Consider the following 19,763-nt stretch of genomic DNA (forward strand, 5'->3'; position numbering starts at 1 on the left):
AACACTGTAAAATTTTGGGCCCACCAGTGCAAAAGACATGTTGACAAAATGGAATCTTGTTGACAAACTGGAATGGGACCAAAGGAGGGCTATTAACATGTAATTTGCTTTAGCCCTTTATCTGTATGGGACACTAAGGGAGCTGGACTTGTTTGTTGTGGGGAAAAGGAGATAAGGAATGATCCAGTCACTGCTTTCATCTTGCTACTGTTAGCCAGTCTCTAGAAGTTTGCAGGTTGAAAACTTTTCTGCATGACCTGCAGAGATCTACAACCCATGCCTTTATGATTCTTTGAAAAATGTGTAGTTTACACTTAACAAAGTAAAATTATAATTGTTAATTGACAGAATAAAACCAATGCATATGTTGTATTTCCAATGAATGTGGATTAACTGTTGTTTTCTGTTCTATTTAGCATAATTATTTTGATTGCTTTCAAATACCAAGATAAACCCATCTGGTGACAGATAGGGTATGGAGAGGCTTGAGATGGGTGAACTTTTCATTGTGTTCTGAAGTAATGATTTACGCCAAGTTTCTAACAGAACTCTGTTATTCTGACTGATGTCTCGATAAAATGTTGTAAATGAATGTTGATGTGCTGTTTTCAAGGTAGTGCTCAATGTCCAAATCCAAACATCCAAAGCTTTTTGTGGCACAATCTGTATTAAAAAAAAAGTATGGCTTTGTGTACTGAATCTCCCCAAATGTGTGATCTAGAGACCATGGGTTTGGCCATGGGTGAGGTCAGAAGACACAAGGCAATTCTACTCTCCTTTACCAGAGCTCCAAAGCTTTTCTATCAACTGTTTTAATTCAACAAAATCTACATTATTTTGTGTAGATATTTGTGTTCTAAGAACTGAGTATGTGTCAAACACAAATTCAGTTTACGGAGTATAAGGAGCAGAGGGAGACATTTTGGAAACTGCAGTAGTTGAAAATGATCAGTGAAAGCCAAATCAGATGAACAAGAGAATAAGCTAGAAAAAGTGGCTTTAATATCAGAATTCCTCCTTCCAGGTGTCACAATTCAGAAAATGATAGTTCAGCCAACTCTTTTTTTTTTTTTTCTGTGTCCTGTCCTAGACTGCCAGTCCACACTTGGCCTTCCAGACTTCATTTAGTTTCTCAAAATATGCTTCCTGATCAAACTGAGCTTCTAAATGTTGTGCTTTAGATAATTTTTTCACCCTATAAAGGTCTCCTGTTTTTAACAAGTCATTAGCAGAATATTGTGGAACATGATCCAATTTTTCTAGCTGCTATTCTTGCTCTTGCAGTTCTTTTCAGAACTGAATCATCTGAATCAGCTGAACTTATCACTATGACCAGTTCCGTCATTTTCACTGACTAATCCTGCACTAGTAATATTATATGAGAGGTTATGTGACTGCAACATTAATTAAAAATAAAATTTAAAAAATCCTGGAATGCAGAATGGTCAGAAAACTAGGTGGGTTTTTTTTGTTTTGTTTTCCTGACAGATGCTTTTATTGCTTGTCATGTGTTCTTGTTATATATATATCTTGTTTTATAGCTGTTGTTTCACATTGTTGAGCATGAGCATGAAGGTAGATCAGGTAGGAATAATTTGTTTTATATACTTTGTAGAATGAGAGGTAATAAATATTAGTTAAATTTTATGTGGTTTCTGGTTGTTTGGTGCCTTACTTCAGCACTGCCATGTAACCACAATTTCAGGTGAATGTTTCTTTGCTACTATTCAGCAAATACTACTATTTGCATTAGAAAGTTAAATAAATTCAGTTGGCTCTAGTAATGCAAACTGTATGTATTGGGCAGCTATTATTAATGTTTTTGATGAAAACTTACGGAAAAGTAAAAATTATTGATTTCTGTTTCTGTTCTCAAAAATAAGAGCTTGTAATATACGAAATGGTGGAGGAAAAAAGTTCATAGAGAAAAAATGTTTCTTCCCTAAACAAAGTACCATTTTCTTTATTCATAAAAGCTGAAATTAATTTTAGTATCAGCTTGCATGTACTCATATAATTTTGTGAACAAAATTGACCCACAAAATACTAATGCTAAGGGTAATTCATGAGCAGATGGAAAAGGGAAGAAACAGCGAGAGAAAAATTTGTCATATAAATGAAAAAAGCAAAGCAAACCCACTTATCTATGAAAGGCAGTGTACTCTGCAAGCTTGATAAAGTGAAGTTTTTTAGATTTTTGTATACCATCGTTTCATTCAGTACTTCTACTGCTTTAGTGTTTTAATGAAAGCTGTCGTGTGTGACCAGGATTTTCATATTGCTCTCAGTATGCAGACTAATATTTTTAAAAGTACAAATACCTTTTAAAGTATATTTTTAAGGTACAAATACATTTTTTGTAATACAAAAATCTTAAAACTATGTTTACTTTATTGATAGTTGTTCTACTGCAGGAATTAATGCTAGCAGCATCTTGAAATAAAAGCTCAAATTTTTTGCTATTTGATGATACTAAAAAAGGACTATTTTGTGCAGGCAAAATATCTTGATTTTGACATTTTTAGTCTACAAAATATTTCTAATGGCAGGGGGAATAAAAGGATTGACAGGTCCTGTCTTCAAATGCTTATTTTTCTTTCCAAATAGGATTGCCAGACTGCTTTTAAAATAATTTGGCTTCTAATAGGTGTGCAGTTTCAAACATGGTTTGAGAAGTGCTGGTCTATTTTATTTCCTTAGCTTCTTCATAAGGGTGACTGCTGCAGTTCTGACTCTTTCTCCAAGTGCTTAGTCTGGCTACACATGAAGAATGGGCAGATTTATGAATTTTGCAGCTGTTGGAAGCTAAACTGTAGTCTGGTTTGATAAGCAGAAACAGGTGGGATGTTGAGCAGACAAAAATAAACTCTTGAACATGTTAGCCAGGCTCTATAAACCACACTGACACCTCTCTAAACATATGTAATTTGATAACTAAAAACCAGTTAAAAGTTGTTGCAGATGTATTTTAATGGTGCATTTGGCCTCTGCATTGCTATCAAAATACAGGGAATGGTCAAAAGAACTACTTTCATTGCTGCAGACTTGTAGTTTGCAAGATTTTTTATTTATAGTTTGTTCCAAAGAGAAATTCTGTAAGCTGCAGGCTTTTCTCTTCTCAGGGGAAGAGAAAGGAAGGTATGTCTGTGGCTTCTTTAACATTTATGAGTACTGTAAGTCTGCAGAACTGTGAACAAAGCCCAAATATTTATGGCTTAATGTTAAACATTTTTTTGTCCACTGAAATGCAGTATAATAGACACAAGAGGGAGCCATATAGTTTACAGACAGTCACAGCGATATTATATTCCTAAAGAAAATACAGGCAAGTTTGAAGTTTTTGTAAAAGAATATGCAGTGGTCTTTGTGTTTGATTTTCAGGTGCATCTCTATGCCTGTTTGTAGTCAGCTACAGAGAAGTTTTTGTGAATCAAAACAAGATATGAAGACAAAGAATGCACTTAGAAAAGGTGGAAGTGTCCAAACTATTTACATTTTGAACATGATGGGTTTGAAGCAGTGTTGTATCTTTTCCCCAGCTGTAGTAAAAGCTGTTACTACCTGCCTAAATAAAAGACAATTTTATAACTTTAGTTGAGTTTTAAAATCTTTTAAGTGGTAAGATCCAAACCCAGCAGAGTTCATTAGCTAACCATAGTTTTTGCCATGGCTGTATGCATTCAGTGGCACTCTGTGAGTAGGTAGTATCTGTATGTAGCTGGAAAAAACACCAGTTTTGTGGAACTGTCCAGGATGGCAGTTTGGCATTGACTTAGACAGTGTTTTCTGCCTGTAGTCTTTGGACCACTGAAGGACCACATTTTTTTTTTTTTTTTTTTTTTTCTCTTGAAGAGCACCAGCAAGTTATCTGTCTGGGAAAAAAAAAAAAAAAAAAAAAAAAAAAAAAAAAAAAAAAAAAAAAAAGAAAAAAAAAAAAAAAAGAAGGTGAACCTCAACCAATATGGTTGACATTGTAGTGTGCCTCTGCTAGGAGGCTGCCTGATCAGGAGGAAGGAAGAAATGAATGAGGCCTTCTAGAGAGAGCTGAAAATAGCCTCATATTTGCAGGGCCTGGTCCTCATGGGGGACTTCACTCCAGTATCTGTTAAAGGAAAAACACAGCAGGGCAAAAGTAGTCCAGGGGTTTGTGAAGAGCTTCCTCCTCACTGAAGCAATAGAGGGGCCAATGAGGAGAGGTGCTGCTTGCATTCATGGGCCTCATACAAAAAAGGAAGGGTTTGTTGGAGATGCAAAGGTTGAAGACAGCCTTGGCTGTAATGATCATGAGGTAGTGGATTTAAGGATCCTGAGAGGTGAAAGCAGTGCAAACAGCAAGGTCACAGTGCTTCACTTCAGGAGAGCAGTATTGGCTGCTTCATGGATCTGCTTGGAAGAGTCCTGTGGGATAAGGCTTTGAAGAGAAGCAGGATCCAAGAAAGAAAACACGGTTAGTATTGATAGATCACTTCCTCTAAGTTCAGGAGCAGTTCATCCCAAAAGCAGGAAGTCAGCAAAAAGTGCCAGGAGGCCTTCACAAATCAACAAGGAACTTCTGGAAAAAACTCAGACATTAAAAGGAAGCATAGAGAAAGTAAAAGCAGGGACAGGTAAACTGGAAGGAATATGGAGACATTGTCCAGTCATGCAGGGGTGTGGTTAGGAAAGCTAAAGCCCAGCAGTAATTGCATCTTGCAAGGGATATCAAAGGTGACCAAAAGGGTTTCTATATGGACATAGGTGACCAAAGGGGGACCAGGGGAAATGTGGGCCTGCTGCTAGATGGAGTGGGAGACTGTGACGTAGAACATGTAAAAATCTGGGGTACCAAATGCCTTCCTTTACTGGTATGACTGGCCTTCAGGAGTCCCAAGTACAGGGCTGCCATCCAGAGGTGCCTGGACAAGTTTGAGAAGTGGGCTCTTGGGGGCTTCATGAAGTTCAACAGGAGAAAATGCAAGGTGCTGCACCTGTGTTGGGGCTACCCATGCTATCAATACAGCTGTGGGTTGAAGGGATTGAGAACAGCCCTACAGAGATGGACTTTGGGAGTGCTGGTGAATGAGCCAGCAATGTGTGCTTGCAGCTCAGAAAGCCAGTTATATTCTGGGCTGCATCAAAAGCAGTGTTGAGAGAGGCCAACAGGTTGAGAGAGGGGATTCAATCCCCCTGCTCTCATGAGACCCCACCTCGAGTACTGCATTCAGCTCTGGGGTCCCCAGCACGGGAAGGACATGGAGAAATTCCAGAGAGTGGCCACAGAAATAATCAGAGGGCTGAAGCACCTCTCCTGTGAGGAAATGCTGAGAGAGCTGGCCTTGTTCATCCTGGCAGAGAGAAGGTTCCAGGGAAGCCCTAAAGCAGCCTTTCTGTAGTTAAAAGGGGATGAGAAAGATGGTGACCAAATTTTTAGCAGGGCTTGTTGCAAGGGGACCAGGGGTAGTGGTTTTAAACTAAGAGAGTTGATTTAGACTAGATCTGAGTAAGGCATTCTTTACAATAAGAGTGGTGAAACACTGGCACAGGTTGCCCAGAGAGGTTGTAGATGCCCTGTTCCTGGAAACATTCCAGGTCAGCTTGGGTGGGGCTCTGAACAACCATGATCTAGTTGAAGGTGTTCCTGTTCATCACAGCGAGGAGTTGGACTAGGTGACCCTTAATGGTCCTTTCCAATGCAAACTCAATGACTCTCAGTCATGATGATTGGGAGACATTCCTGAGGGCTGGAAGAAAGCAAATGTCACTCCTCAGGAGAGAAAGATGGCTAAGGGAACTACAAGCCTGTCAACCTCCCTTCAGTTTCTGGTAAGGTGCCATCCAGTGGGACTTGGACGGCCTGGAAAAATGGGCTGACAACTGATGTTTAGCAAGAAGTGCAAAGTCCTGCACTTGGAGTGAAATAATCCCATTATTACGTTGGGGGACAAGCAGAGCATGAACCAGCAATGTGTCCTTGCATCAAAAAGGTCTAATGGCATCTCAGCTGCATTAGGATTGTTGGCAGCATGTTAAAAGAGGTGATCCTTGTACTCTACTGAGCACTGGTGAGGCTACATTCAGAGTACTGTGTCCAGTGCTGGGCTCTCCAGTACAAGAGAGATCAGTTTAGTTCTAAAATTCTAACTGAATGGAGAAAGCAAAGTCACCTATTCAAGTAACATTTTAGCAAGCAAACTTATTTTCTTTGACTCAGTTTTATGTTTCTTTGCAAAGTTAATGAGCAAATACTTGCTAGTGCTTTCTTTTCCTTCTGTGAAGGCAGAAGCTGCCCCATGAGTCAGACTCTTTTAATTTTTTTTTAATAGAATCTCTTTGGTAGAAGTTGTTAATAATTTTAAGCATTATCTGTAGTCTAGTTTGCTTCCAGCATTTCACAGGAACACTGTCAAACAGTTTTCTGACTAGGGTGCATTGACATCTGGACACCGTGAAAGTGTTGTTGTAGTCCTGTTGTGAATACAAGCTTTGCAGTAATCTATCCGAAGATATTTTGATCTGTTTGTGTGCAATACTGGACAGAGAACTTAATTTGCTGGATGCTGTAATCCTTTTTGATCAGATACTAAATTTCATATATTATTTGTTTAAAATTTGACTAATTGATTTATGTGAATAAAATTCTAAAATCCAGTCATTAGCTGTTAGAGACTGGAATATCATTTTAGTTCAGATGTTTAACACATCAAGTTCTAGATTTCAAAATAATGTTATAGCATCTTTAAGATCTGGTATCAAATGTGACTCTGCAATATTGGATAAATTAGGTGAGATTTCACATCTCTAGCATAATTTTTACACCAGTTTTTGAAGTCGCGATGATGCTTTATGACTTATGCTGCTCTTATATTATTTTTCTGTCTTGTTTTTAATCTATCCTATTCCAATAAGGATATGATTTTCCAGGTCAGCGTGAAGTAGAACATCTGGTGTCTCTCTGTACTTGGCTTGAAGACACCACCATTTAACTTTTGTGTGCTAAATGATATTTGAGTTGAATGCAGACAAGTATACTATACTATACTGTCTTTAAAAACACCTTATTGAAGTAATCAGAAGGTGTTTATTATTTTTAAGTTGATGTAATTGAGAGTATTTTAATGCTTCCAAAGATTTCAACCAGTATCCACTCAAAAGCAAATGTATTTGAAACATAATTCAGTTTTGTTTGTCTACCAGGTAGGTCTTTAGGATTCTCGGTTTTCTTCCCTGCTTGATTTATACTCATTGGCATACCAGTCAAATAGCTTTTTTTCAGAAATGATGTGAGTGACACTGTGAAAAATGGGTGGAGGAAAGATGGCACAGTAGTAAACCCTGTAAAATCTTTCCCTTTTGTTTACTTGTCTACTATGCATGTCACCTTAAAGAGAGATTTAAAATTGCATTGAGTGGGCAGTTGCAAAGGTAAAAATAGAGTTGCTATCTGATTTGTTTTGTCTGGATTTCAATGCCCAAGTTGTTCTTCTTGATCAATAATAAATAAATAGGCAGTTAATAATGAAATATATTTATGCTTTTCTGTATTTTTCTTCTCTGTGAAGGCCAAAATATTGTATTAATCTGTTTTGCTGGCAGCAGATTGAAGATTGACAGTATGCTTGTACTGTGCCACTTAGTGTATCTACTGTAAGGTGGTTTAGACTTTGCAAACATGTGCCAAATTCCTGATTTTTGTGTCACTTCTGGTATATCCCACCCCCGGCTATGATGACAGTAACAGCAGATCCTGGGGCTTTGTTGGGCCATTCCTGTGGCTGCCCCTCTCCATGGCAGAAGCAGCTCCAGGCTTGGCTGGGTTGTGTCTGTCCGAGTCAGGCAGATGAAGAGCTCAAGTCCTTGCGTGGGTGGGAGGTTCTGCTGCCTTCTTCCTCCGTTCCTTCCTTGCCTTCCACAGGAACACGGCGACAGCTCTGGGCTTTCAGCCAGCCGGACACAGGAGGAGGTGTTTGGCTGTTCAGGCAGCGTTTGCTCCTCAAACAGCTGTTCCCTATCTCCTCCAAGGAAAAGGTGGCAGGCCATATGGAGGCATCCTGTGGTCCAGATTCAGACGATGGGCACCAGTTGGACCGTGCTGGCCTAGATGGAAATACAGGCATGTCCTGCTTGGTGTCTGGTATTTCTCACAGTGAAAATGATTCAGAGTTGGAGGACAGACAGGATAAAACATATCTTTCATTTTGGATATAGATGTCATCTTTCATCGTACAGACATTGTTAAGATCTCCTAATCAGCAGGTTTTAATTTATTTCATATTCTGAATGGATTCTCCTATAGTGGCCTAAACGGCTGCTTTCCTCTAGAGAAGCAGAGATGTACTTCAAAGCGTATGTGCCAGTGCAAAACAAAATTTGTTTCTGCATAGTTTAAGCCACATTTGGGAGGAATAATACATTCTCTTGTTAGTAGTGTGGGCTTTTAAGGCATTTTTTTGAAGATGGGGTTCTCAATCACTCTCCTGGTTGAGAATGCAGATAAGTATCTCTTTTTACAGCCAATAGAGTGGAGACAGTTTTTTGTTTGCTTTTCTGTTAGTAGCCTTTTTTTTTAACTGAGTTGCACTTTGTGGGACATTTGAGTCTATCCCCAGGGATGTTGTCTGTGTCTTTTGTGGAAGTGAGTGCCTCAGCAGACATCAGGAGATCATCATGCACTTACAAGTATACTTTCTCATATAAAGTTTGTACTTATTGTGCAGATTTAATATTTTTCCTGATATAACAGCAGTTACAAATGTTCCATAAATTTAAAATATTATAACAAGCTGATGTTTCTTAGAGCGGAATACTCAAAGGATGTATTCTTTAAGCACTGCAAAATTATACAGGGTACTTATCTTTGTTAAAATTAGTAATTTAACTAAATTACAAAGTGGATTATCCTCTTCAGTCAGACCCAATGCTAATACTCCACACAGTAGGACATTGATATGTTGCTAAGTAAACCAAAGTTTATTTTCTTGTACTATTGTTTGAATGTGGGTTGAAGAGGAAATGGTAAGTTTTTAGTTTTGGATGTATACCTCTAGTTCCAGGACCTACTATGGCGTGTGGAAGCTTGGTTATGAGGTGATTGTGATCCAAGCTTCCACCTAAGTGGCTCCTGGTAGGATTTATTGGGAAACTTGAGTAGTTAATTCACAGGTAACAAAACTTATGACCTTTTGCCATACTGCATAATATTAATGCTTGTTAGCAAACTCTTTGGTTGAGGAGTGATTGTGAATCAGAAGTACTGTTTCTGTCCTTTCAAAGCAGTTCACCTCAGGATTTCCATCACAGCTTTTTTTTTTTTTTTTCTCGCCCCTTTTTTTTTTTTTTTTTTTTTTTTTTTTTTTTTTTTTTGGTGGTTTGTGATTCACAAAATAATACTGGAGTTCACTAGTAGTAGAGTTGTGGGATGAATTTGTGCATGAACATACAGAATCATGAAGTATCCAGAGTTGGAAGGGACCCACAAGGATCATCAAAGTCCAGCTCCTGAAATTAACAAAGTAAAATGTTTCCTGAAATGAAAAATGCTCAAGGTAAACTTTGTGCCTTGGGAAGAGCCTATAGAGTAAATGATGTGTCATGGTATGCAAACATAGATCCTTGCAATGAAGCTGGGGTTTTGTAGCTATCTTACTGTACCTGTGTGAATGAAATACTGCAGAATGGACCTATAAATCTAAGGCTCAACATGAACAGTAAACTCATATTTTGCAAGGAGATTTACCACAGGAGATAATGGAGCTCATGTGTCTTTCTGTTATGTGAACTGCTTCGGGAGGCGCTTGGGGGGCTGTCTCATTGCAAAACACCTCTAATCTCAGCCCAGCTTCTCCCACTTCAGCCCTTAATGGGGCTACACTCAGCTCTAAGTGATTTTGTGAAAGTACAAAAAAAGGTGTAGAAAACTTGGTCACTTATTTAAATACTGTATCTGAGTGTCTTCTGTTTTGGGAAAGATTAGTATTTTAGAATTGTGTATGTATTCATTCAAACATACAGAATTTGTAATATTCTGAAATGGAGTAAGAAGTGGATGTTAAGGAGTCCATGTCTGTCTTGCCTCTATTTAAAAAAGGAGATGGCACAGGATTGGAGTTGGAGGAGGGGTACTCAGTTGCAGTTAGTTCAGAGTTGTTTCTGTATACTCTGTCTACCAAACAGTAACATCCACGTTGCATGTGAAGTGGGTTGTCAGTCCTTCAGACCCTTGAGTTAATAGTTAATGGTTTGAGTTGTCTGTTGTGCCACTGCTGTCTCATTAACAAAGAACAATTTTTCAGGTAGAAGGTACGGAAAGGGGGACCGTGCAGTTAAATTCCATTGCACCAGAAGGAGTCATTCCACTTTGCTTCCGCTGCATGAATCCCCTAATAGTCTGGAACAGTGCTTTCTTGTGTATACTGGCAGAAAGTAAATAAAATTTGCTGGCATAAAGAATTAAGTGATAATATTAGTTAGATTTAAGAAGTTTCAATCCTGTGGTACTTTTTTTTATATATATTAAGATTCATTCTATTAGGTTTTACAAAGTAGAATTATATTTTTTTTTTGTTAGGAAGGTCATATAATGGCACAAGTTTATAAACGTTCTTCCTAGCACTTCATGAATTGGGCTGTTTGAAAATTGCATAGCATGCCTCTGTAGTTATAAACTGTTGTTCCAAAGTAAAATAATCTTGGCTTTGTCTCCTGTCCTGTACAGTGAACTGGCTTCCCTCATTAGGTTAGGCAGCATATGTCCAATGGAAAAAGTGAAATCTTGTTTCCCTGTAGATCACTAGGATCCTCCATTCTGAATTCTTTATTTTACTTAGCTTTAGGGCAGTTAAAGCCTCAGCAGCTCCACAGAGAGGAGTTTCTCTTCAAGGCTGCTGCTTCAAAGGATTTCCAGAGCTGGGAAAGGGACAGTAACCAGCAAATGCTGACAGATCTTCCTGCTTCTGGCCCTGAATGTGTGTGTGTTTGTGTTTTTGTACACCTACATATTGGCCTGAAACCATCAAATAACATCCACTAAGGCTCATAATGAAATCTCCCCATGTTAATGAGTGCAGTGGAAAGAGGGAAGGATCTGCAAAGAAGAGGAAAAAATTGTTTGGTCAAAAGCAACTAACCCTTGGGGTTTATGTTCAAAGGAATGAAAGTTAACACAGTGGAAGCTTAAAGTGGTTTTGGCTTTAACTGTTTCAAGCACCTTGAGTGTTTTGGGGGCTCTGAAGGGAGTGCAGGGATGGCCTCAGTATACTCTTAGCACCAGCTATGATCATTTCCTGGGGTAGAAGCAGAGCTGTTTCCACTTGAATGGGGATACAAGAGGTTTCTGAGATTATTGAAATCTGATTCAGTGATATCAATGCAGTGATTGCCCACAAATTTGTCTTGGACTTGTGAGTACTTGAAATAGTTGTCACAGAAGTCCAACCATCTCTTTGTCTACAAACTCAGGAAACCAACAAAACCAAGGATTTTTTAAAAACCTTTTTTGGCTATGTATTACAAGGGAGTAGTAGATGGGTCCGATGGTCAATTTATCTCAGCTTAGAGGTGGTGTCTTTTTTTAAAAAAAATAACTTTGATCACATCTAGTGATTAAAATATTTTTTTCTTACTTGGATTATACAAGGGTTAATAGCACAAAGGAATACACTGGGCAATATGACTTCACATAATAATACATCAGCTCTTTTCAAGAAATCTAGTAGTGTAGATGTGAACAAATTTAACACTAAGTAAACTTTAATTTTTCCTTCTACTCAGACATTGTATTGTGTGTTACAGTAATTGGACTTGTTCTTTGCATCACTTGGTAAACAAGCAAACGATAAGCCAGTTTTAATGGAAATTCCCCATTAAGATTAGGAGCTCTGATAAATGAGCTTTAGCATTTTGTGATTGAATAGGGAAAAGGGTTACTGTCTTCAGAAGTCTAGCCACTCTGACAGGAGGTGAATGCCCCTAGGCTGGAAAGCACAGTGAAGGTTGTGATGGCTTCTTAGCTGGAAGGACACCCACCTATTCTCCTGCAGCCTTCATGCCATTCGAATGAAACAAGCCCTCAAAGTGGGAGTCCTTTAGCATCTACTTTTTGGAACTTGAGAATCATTACCTTGTGATATCCATCTAAAAGTGTGATGGAGAAATTAATAACGCAGAGGCCCCTATGGCACATCAGCACTGTTGCTTGTTTGTGAGGCATTAAACATGAGACGTGAACCTCTGGATATTACTGCTTCACAGAATTTAAAAAAAAAATGTTAGGAAGTTTCCTTTTTTTTTTTTTTTTTTTTCTCCTTCCCCCCACCCCCCCTTCCTCTGATTGCCATACTGAGTAACTGGCTTCTAGTCTGATAGTGTTTTAGGTGACTAGAATAACAGTCTGTCTCTTTCCACAGTGGCTGCAGACAATCTGGCAGCAATCACTGTTACTTTTTAATATTTCTGGTTATTTTGAGATATCCTCCAAATGTCTCAAAGAAGGCTTGGAACACTGAAGGGGAAAAAGCATTTTTTTATTCTTTTTTTTTTTAGGAATAGCAGCATCAGGAGGAAAATGAAATTCAGCATGCCACTATTTGTTTTTGCAGTGGTCATCACCCTGATTGCCAGCTCTGACAATATTTTCACAGAAAGGGTAACGAAATAGATGGTATTTGTTCTTTATAATAACTCTTTCAGTAGAATGTCAGGACCTGCATCTAAATGAATATATTCACATTTTCATGTTCCCATTTTTTATTTAAAGCTTTCCCTCCCAACTTTCTGAAACTACTTCATACAGACTTGGTAAGTTAAAATTAGGGTTCATGTAGTGGATAATGTCACATTTGAAAGCTAATCTGTAGAGACCTAGCTGCGTGAACCTGTAAAAGCTAGATCTGATTTTTTTTACGTATTAAGTGTTTGTTTAGTTTAAATATGTCTGTATCTTTTTTGAGCAGTCTGAGCAATTTGCATGCTATGCAGCAGTCATCTTCTATACTTTATTAAATATCTGTCAATTATAAATATCAAGGTTTTACATTAATGTCAAGATAGTACATCAAAAATTCATGGAATATGTGACTTTTTTCAAGGGTATTTAATACTTAATGCATTTGTGTCATTTTTCTTTCTAGATATATTGACAGGTTTTATTAAGTGTTTGTTAGGGAGATTTCATTTTTACCAAGGGACTATAAAGAGAAGCTGCATACTAAATCAAATTCTTAATCAGAATATTGTTCTTTTTTGTGTGTCTTCAGATTCTTGTAATCTATAGGGTTTTTAAGTTACATAGTAAAATAGACCAAATCAGAAATCTAACATGATCAAATATGCTGACATACCTTAACTTTAAAAGAGCTACTAGAATATTGTACCATGGAATGTTATAAATATGGTAATTACATATACTGGGGTTTTATTCTGCCCTGTGTCTTGTAAGACCGTATATTTTGTCCTTTATTATAATTTACTAGTGGTTTTATGTGAACTACATCTGGATGGTGTCCACATAGGGGCACTCCCGAAGTTCCTCAGTTTCACAAACGGAGAGGGTGACAGAGTATTTGGCAGCCTCCAGGATCTTTGCCCCGTGGGTTTGGTGTTCAGGTTGAAGGGGGCTGCCTGTGTGAAATGATCAATTCATCTCCCTGCAATCCACTGATCTAATAATACGCGTTTCCCACAGAGAGGACAGTGACAACATGTGTGTATCCTGCATCGTGTGGTTGTTTGCCCCAAGCTGGGGTTGAGGCTGTAGGCCGGCGCTCCCAGAGTGGGCTGTGGGCTGGAGCTGGACAAGGGGCTGTAGCAGTCGCTTTTGGGCTGTTGAGCCCCCGCAGTGTCTGCGATACCTTTTCACTTACAGTGTATTATGACCATAGTCATTCTTACCCTTGGAAAAACAGCGCGTTCCGCTGAAAGCTGCTGTTCGAGGGGCAGGAGAGAACAGAAGGGACAGACGGGGTGTTCGCGTTCCGGGGCTCTGTCTCCTGTCGGACCCCGCTCGGCGGGGCCCTGTGCCCTCGCTGCAGGTGCGCGGTCTGTGCCGGGCCGCTCCGTTCCGTGCCCTGCCCCGGGCCCGCTCGGTTCCGTGCCCTGCCCTGCTCCGGGCCTCTCGGTTCCGTGCCCTGCCCTGGGGCCGCTCGGTTCCGTGCCCTGCCCCGGGGCCCGCTCGGTTCCGTGCCCTGCCCCGGGCCCGCTCGGTTCCGTGCCCTGTCCTGCCCCGGGCCCGCTCTGTTCCGTGCCCTGTCCTGCCCCGGGCCCGCTCTGTTCCGTGCCCTGCCCTGCCCCGGGCCCGCTCGGTTCCGTGCCCTGCCCTGCCCTGCCCCGGGGCCCGCTCGGTTCCGTGCCCTGTCCTGCCCCGGGCCCGCTCGGTTCCGTGCCCTGCCCTGCCCCGGGGCCCGCTCGGTTCCGTGCCCTGCCCTGTCCCGGGCCCGCTCGGTTCCGTGCCCTGCCCTGCCCCGGGCCCGCTCGGTTCCGTGCCCTGCCCTGCCCTGCCCCGGGCCCGCTCGGTTCCGTGCCGTGCCCTGCCCTGCCCCGGGGCCGGGCGGCGGGAGCTCTGAGCCGAGCAGCGCGCGGCGGCGCCGGCAGGGGGCAGTGCCGGCCCGCGCGGCCGGCGGTGTGAGGGCCCGGCCGGGGCGCTGCGGGCGGCGGGGCCGGAGTGAGGCCGGAGTGAGGCCGGAGCGGGGCCGGGCCCCCAGGCACGGGCAGGGGCTGCCCACGGAGCTCCGAGGGCTGCGGCCAAATGCCGGCTGTGAACTTAAGGCTCACACTGAGACCCGACTCCTCACACCGGTCCCCCCGGGCCGGAGGGAAACGCTGTAAAGGGAAACTCGAGGGGATGGTACTCGCAGTGTTGGTGCTGCCTTTCCCTGCTTGATTTGTCAAGCTGCTGCAAAATACATTAATAACACGAGCAATAAGAGTTGAAATTAGACTGTCGTAAGTGAAAAGTACAGGGAGGTTTTTGTTCGTAATCATTAATTCCGGCTGAGGGCTGAGTTTCTGCATTAATCTCTTGCCTCTGTCTGGACTGTCCAGCGGCGGAGGGGCCCTGAAATGTCCCGGTTTGGGTTCAGTCCCGGGTTTGTGCTCAATGTTTCTGTGAGAACAAACAACTCTACAATGTGTAGCTACAATTAAATTCGGAGGGATTCGTTATGCAATGACCGTGCCATCGATGTGAGTGAAAATCGTATGGAAACGTAGAGTCCTGAAAAAAAAAAAAAAATTAGAAGAAAGGGGAGGGACAGGAGGCCCTGGAATTGTTAACTTGAGTCGTGTTCCGGAGAAAGCCCATCGGAAGGGTTAACCGGAGGGGCTGAGGGAGAGCAGCCACCTGGGACCTCACACCCAATTGGCAGTCTTTTGTAATATATAATTTGCCTAAAATTGCGCGCTGAGCACAAGCTTTTGTTTTCTAATTGATTTACGGTTTGAGCCACTTTTACCTCATCCCCTACTGTCCTGCACACAGTGCCAGCAAGTACATTACAGTGAGAAATGATAAATTACCACGCACTTGTGATGCTAATGCATCAAGAGTAAAAAACTGCCTACTACAAGGAGCTTCATGCATTAAAAGCATCGCAAAGATAGAGCTATGCAAAAAATCATTTGTATCTTCTGAAATAACTGTTTGATCATTTGCTTCAGTTCGTCTCAGAGACCTAATTGAACCTGAAGATTAAAATTTATGCTACTATGGCTTTCCATTTGTGAATTGGAACGAAGTTCTAAAGGAAATGTGTGAATGTGGGCTTAAAGCTACCTGTATTTTCGAGACTGTAAATAAGTTAGTTGATCAGAAAAATAACGGGTATCAGAGCTTCTTAAAGCTTTTAGAAATTAAATGTTTGCGTGTAAATGAGAACTGCAGTATGCATTCTCAGATGACACAGCTCCACTTTTAGATAGGAGCGTGTGTAGATGGGTTAATGTAGATACTGCCTAATCAGTGTTTGTCACCAAAGCTGTTTAAATATTTTAATCTGCTTTTGTTTCAGAGGTGTAGTGCGACTTCCACTTAATAACACTGTTACAGGTATCAAGGAAGAATTGAAAATCTTGTATAATATTTCTTGCATTTGTGAAATACCTCACTGATGTCAGAGAGGAGAGGAAAATGTGGAAGTTGGTGAAAGCTAATGTACACTTATTGTCTGATTTCTTTCCCCCACTGTGCATCGAGGGCCTGGATTGTGTTTTACCTTCTCATACTCAGTCCACCTTAAATTTTTTTTTTATTTTTGTACAATGTCTGTGGGTTCCAGTCTTGAAATATGAAGAAACAGATTTATGGCGGCTGCTGGGCACAACAAATTAAGTTGACAGTGATGTATGAGAGCATAATAGCATGATGATCCCTCTGTAGCGCGGCTGGACGCCTCCTGCTTCATTTGGCTCTTGTTAGGATCTGTTAGGCAGCTAAATAATGAAATTCTGCTGACTGATTTCTGATTTCTCTTTTCTTCCTCTTTTTATGCACCTTACATTTTGCAGACCCATCCTAATGCCAGCAAACTGCCCTTAAAGGATTCTTTCACCTATGATGACTACAGGTTGGTCTGTCTTTTAATTTCTTTTTTTTTTTTTGTCTTTGTTTCTTTTCTGGTTTTACTATGGTAAACTATGGGGCCCTGGAATTCTTCATTGGTGGGGAAGCCCTATTGTTACTGAAATGTTAATTGTAGGATTTGATACTAATACACTTTCTTAATGAAGAAGAAAGTGAAATAAATATGCAGATTTTAATTGTTACAAAGCAATACTCATTCATTATGAGCAGTTAGTTTAGCCAGCTGGCACACAAAGTCAAATTACTAAGGTTATTCCTTGTTTCTTAAGAAAATAATTCAGTTGACATGGCAGGAGTTTTAGGGTTTGGGGAATTTTTAAAAATTTCTTTCTTTTTTCATAAAAGGTTTTACCAGCACATACTAGCAAAAGTTAATATGTAGAGCTGCTGGTGCTGAACAGGAGAACTGGAGGACAGAAGTTGTACACATGAAGCATGAATGTCACTTGGAGGTGCTATAAGAGGTGACAGAACTAAGATAAAAAGAATAATAATTAAGACAATGAGAGCCTTAATTCTGTTAAATGATTAAATAGCATGAATAAAAGGCATTCATAAAGGATTTTCTAGCCTAGTTGTACATGTGGGTAGGGCCGTGAAAGCGGGATTTCCAAAGCACACCTCCTTCACTTAAAGGGTCACTGAGAAACACACCAACTTACAGGTGAAATGGTCTAAAATTTTACAGACAAATGGCAACAATTAACAAGAAGCATATTGTTACTGTCTTTCAAGGAGTGTTTGTATATCAGAATTATCCACAATTTCATTTTAACTTTCTTTTTAGAAATTAGGTGGTTTTCAGTTTGCCACTGTCTTTCTTAGCAGTCTAGTCCTTCTGAAGAAATCCTTCAAGAAGTCTAATTCTGTATATTAACTACACGTTAGTGGTGGAGTCTGGGAATTAAAATTATTTTGACCTTCTCCTGGTGACATATTTTTTTCCCTCAAAAAAACCCACAACACATATATGTATTAAGGCCAGAACATGGTGAAACTAAGATTCTTTTTTCCACTGGTGTTTAATATTATTTTTTGTCAAGTATAAAAATAAAAAAAGAAATTCTACAAAATACTGAAATTCTAATCTTTTCTAAAGATTTTTGTGTTTGAAAAGGTAGCTTGCATTTTGTTTACTTAACCTGACTTAGAAGAGTTTTGATTGATGTCCATGTGCTAAAGAACTGTGTAATGTTCTCTTCATGGTTTTTACCTGGATGTTTGTTCAGAATGTTGGGGGGCTTTTTCTTCTCAATTCTATTAAGCAGAAAATTTAACAATACTGACCTAAATCAAAATCTTGCAAGTTGAAGAGAAACATTTACCAAAAGATCATGCATGTGTCAGGTAGTTGCACTGGTTTCCAGTTCATGCAGTACATAAGATTTTTAGAGTGAGGGGGAAAATAGCTCTTACAAGAGAGATGTAGATGAGAGCTCCTGCTGCCCAGCAGGAAAACCTGCAGGAGCAGGTGGCCCTGGGTTTGGGATGTGTAGTGTGAGGTATGTATGCAGTGAAGGGTTGGGAAGCAGAAGCTGACATAGGGAGTGGATCCTGGTTGAAGAATGCAGCCAATGGAAGGTGTGAAGATTCTTTTGCAAGCAGAAGAGGGGTCACAATCCCAGTTTGGTATTTGTTCTGTGTGAGTGTCTTGGAAACCTGGGAGCTGCTGCTTCTCCTGCGCGTGGTATTGCCTTCTACTGTTCCTATAGTCAGTGTGATCTTTAAGGAAACTAAGTTTGGAAACTCCCAGTCTAAAATATTCCTTCAGGTGGGACTATAACCAATCGCATTTTAGTGCTTTGAACTTTGACCATCTCATGGTTTTAACTTTTGCAGATGGGCTGTTTCCTCTGTTATGACACGGCAGAACCAGATTCCAACAGAAGATGGTTCCAGAGTTACACTGGCTCTAATACCTTTATGGGACATGTGTAATCATACTAATGGACTGGTAAGAATTTCTTCAGTGTTGCTGAAAGACTTTACGGCTTAAGTATTAAGCCTTTTAACTGCTTATACAACAGTTTAGTAACACTTTCCATTATGCTTCTTAACACAGGTATGTTATCTCCCCAAGAGACCCTAAAAAACTAACATCTGAAAGAAATGTTTGTCAGTTTCTCAAATATCTTATGATAGCTTTTCAGGGAGAGCTTTCTTCATCTAGAGAAAACTTTACAAGTGATTTGATACTTGGGTAAAGTTAGTACATATAATGTACTTTTAAAAGTTTTCATTTACATTTTGTCCAGACAGATCTGAATAGTCTCTTGACATGGAGCTTTGTTTCTGGTGGGCTGAAAAAGATGCACAGTACTGGACAAATTTGTTCTGAGAACAGAAACAGGCACTGATGGAGGTTGCCTCTTGTAGCTACCACTAGGGAAAGTGCTTAGAGATTTGCAGCTAAGAAATACTGCCTGCTCTCCTAACTGTGCCCAAAGAGCCTTGTTATAGAGACAGCAACAACAAGAACAAAGCCTAGTTCAACAAAAACAGTACATCTGTTACTACATCAAAAAAACAAAATGCAAAAATACTACTTTAGGGCATATTAAACATTTAAAAGGTGACATATGTATATAGAAAGTCAGACCTGCTGACATTTTGGATTACGTGCGCTAGTTCAGGGGATGATTCCTGATTTCATTAACAGACCGGTTAATGCTGAGGTGAGGAAATGGAAACCCAGAGAGGCTGGTTTATCAATGTTATTTAGTCATGCATCATGCACACTTCAAAAGTCATACCCCCTACGTGTGTTTCCAGTAGATATTGTTTATTGTAAGCCCTGGATATGACCATACTATTCAAGTGATCTGGTTCTTTTGTGGGGGGTTTGACCTGAGTGTTAGGACAGCTCTGTGTTAGTGCTGTTGCTAAAAAAAAGGTCTATTTTAGATGAACAAACTGTAAAGCAAGTTGTTTTTCACTTGACATTTAGCTAATTTAGTGTTACTATGACTGTATCAATTACAGCTCCATAGGCTAGGTTACAAAGTTGGAAGTGTTTGGGGTTCATTATTTATTTATTTTTCCTTATTGCAAGGTGATTACATGCTGTTTTTTAACAGTGATTCTTGCCTTTGCCTATTTGTTTTGCATTCTTACAGCTTTGATTTAGTAATAAAGTTCATATGAGAGTCTTCAGTATAAAGAAAATTGCTTAAAATTCAGAAATGTGTATTTTTGTAATATAAGTCATAGCTGC

General features: G+C 40.1%; 1 protein-coding gene across 3 annotated transcripts in view; it reads left to right on the forward strand.

The window, feature by feature from the left end:
- SETD3 (SET domain containing 3, actin N3(tau)-histidine methyltransferase) overlaps positions 1–19,763 on the forward strand; it is a 60,282-nt gene that overhangs the window by 30,817 nt on the left and 9,702 nt on the right. For all 3 annotated transcript variants that reach the window (XM_083863221.1, XM_083863220.1, XM_083863222.1), the window contains 2 exons: positions 16,474–16,532; positions 18,389–18,503. In XM_083863221.1, the coding sequence (XP_083719347.1) occupies positions 16,474–16,532; positions 18,389–18,503 (174 nt within the window). The remainder of the gene's footprint in view (positions 1–16,473; positions 16,533–18,388; positions 18,504–19,763) is intronic.

The sequence above is a fragment of the Zosterops lateralis genome (genome assembly GCF_965231275.1).
Source record: "Zosterops lateralis genome assembly, chromosome: 6".
In the NCBI taxonomy this organism is placed as follows: Eukaryota; Metazoa; Chordata; class Aves; order Passeriformes; family Zosteropidae; genus Zosterops; species Zosterops lateralis.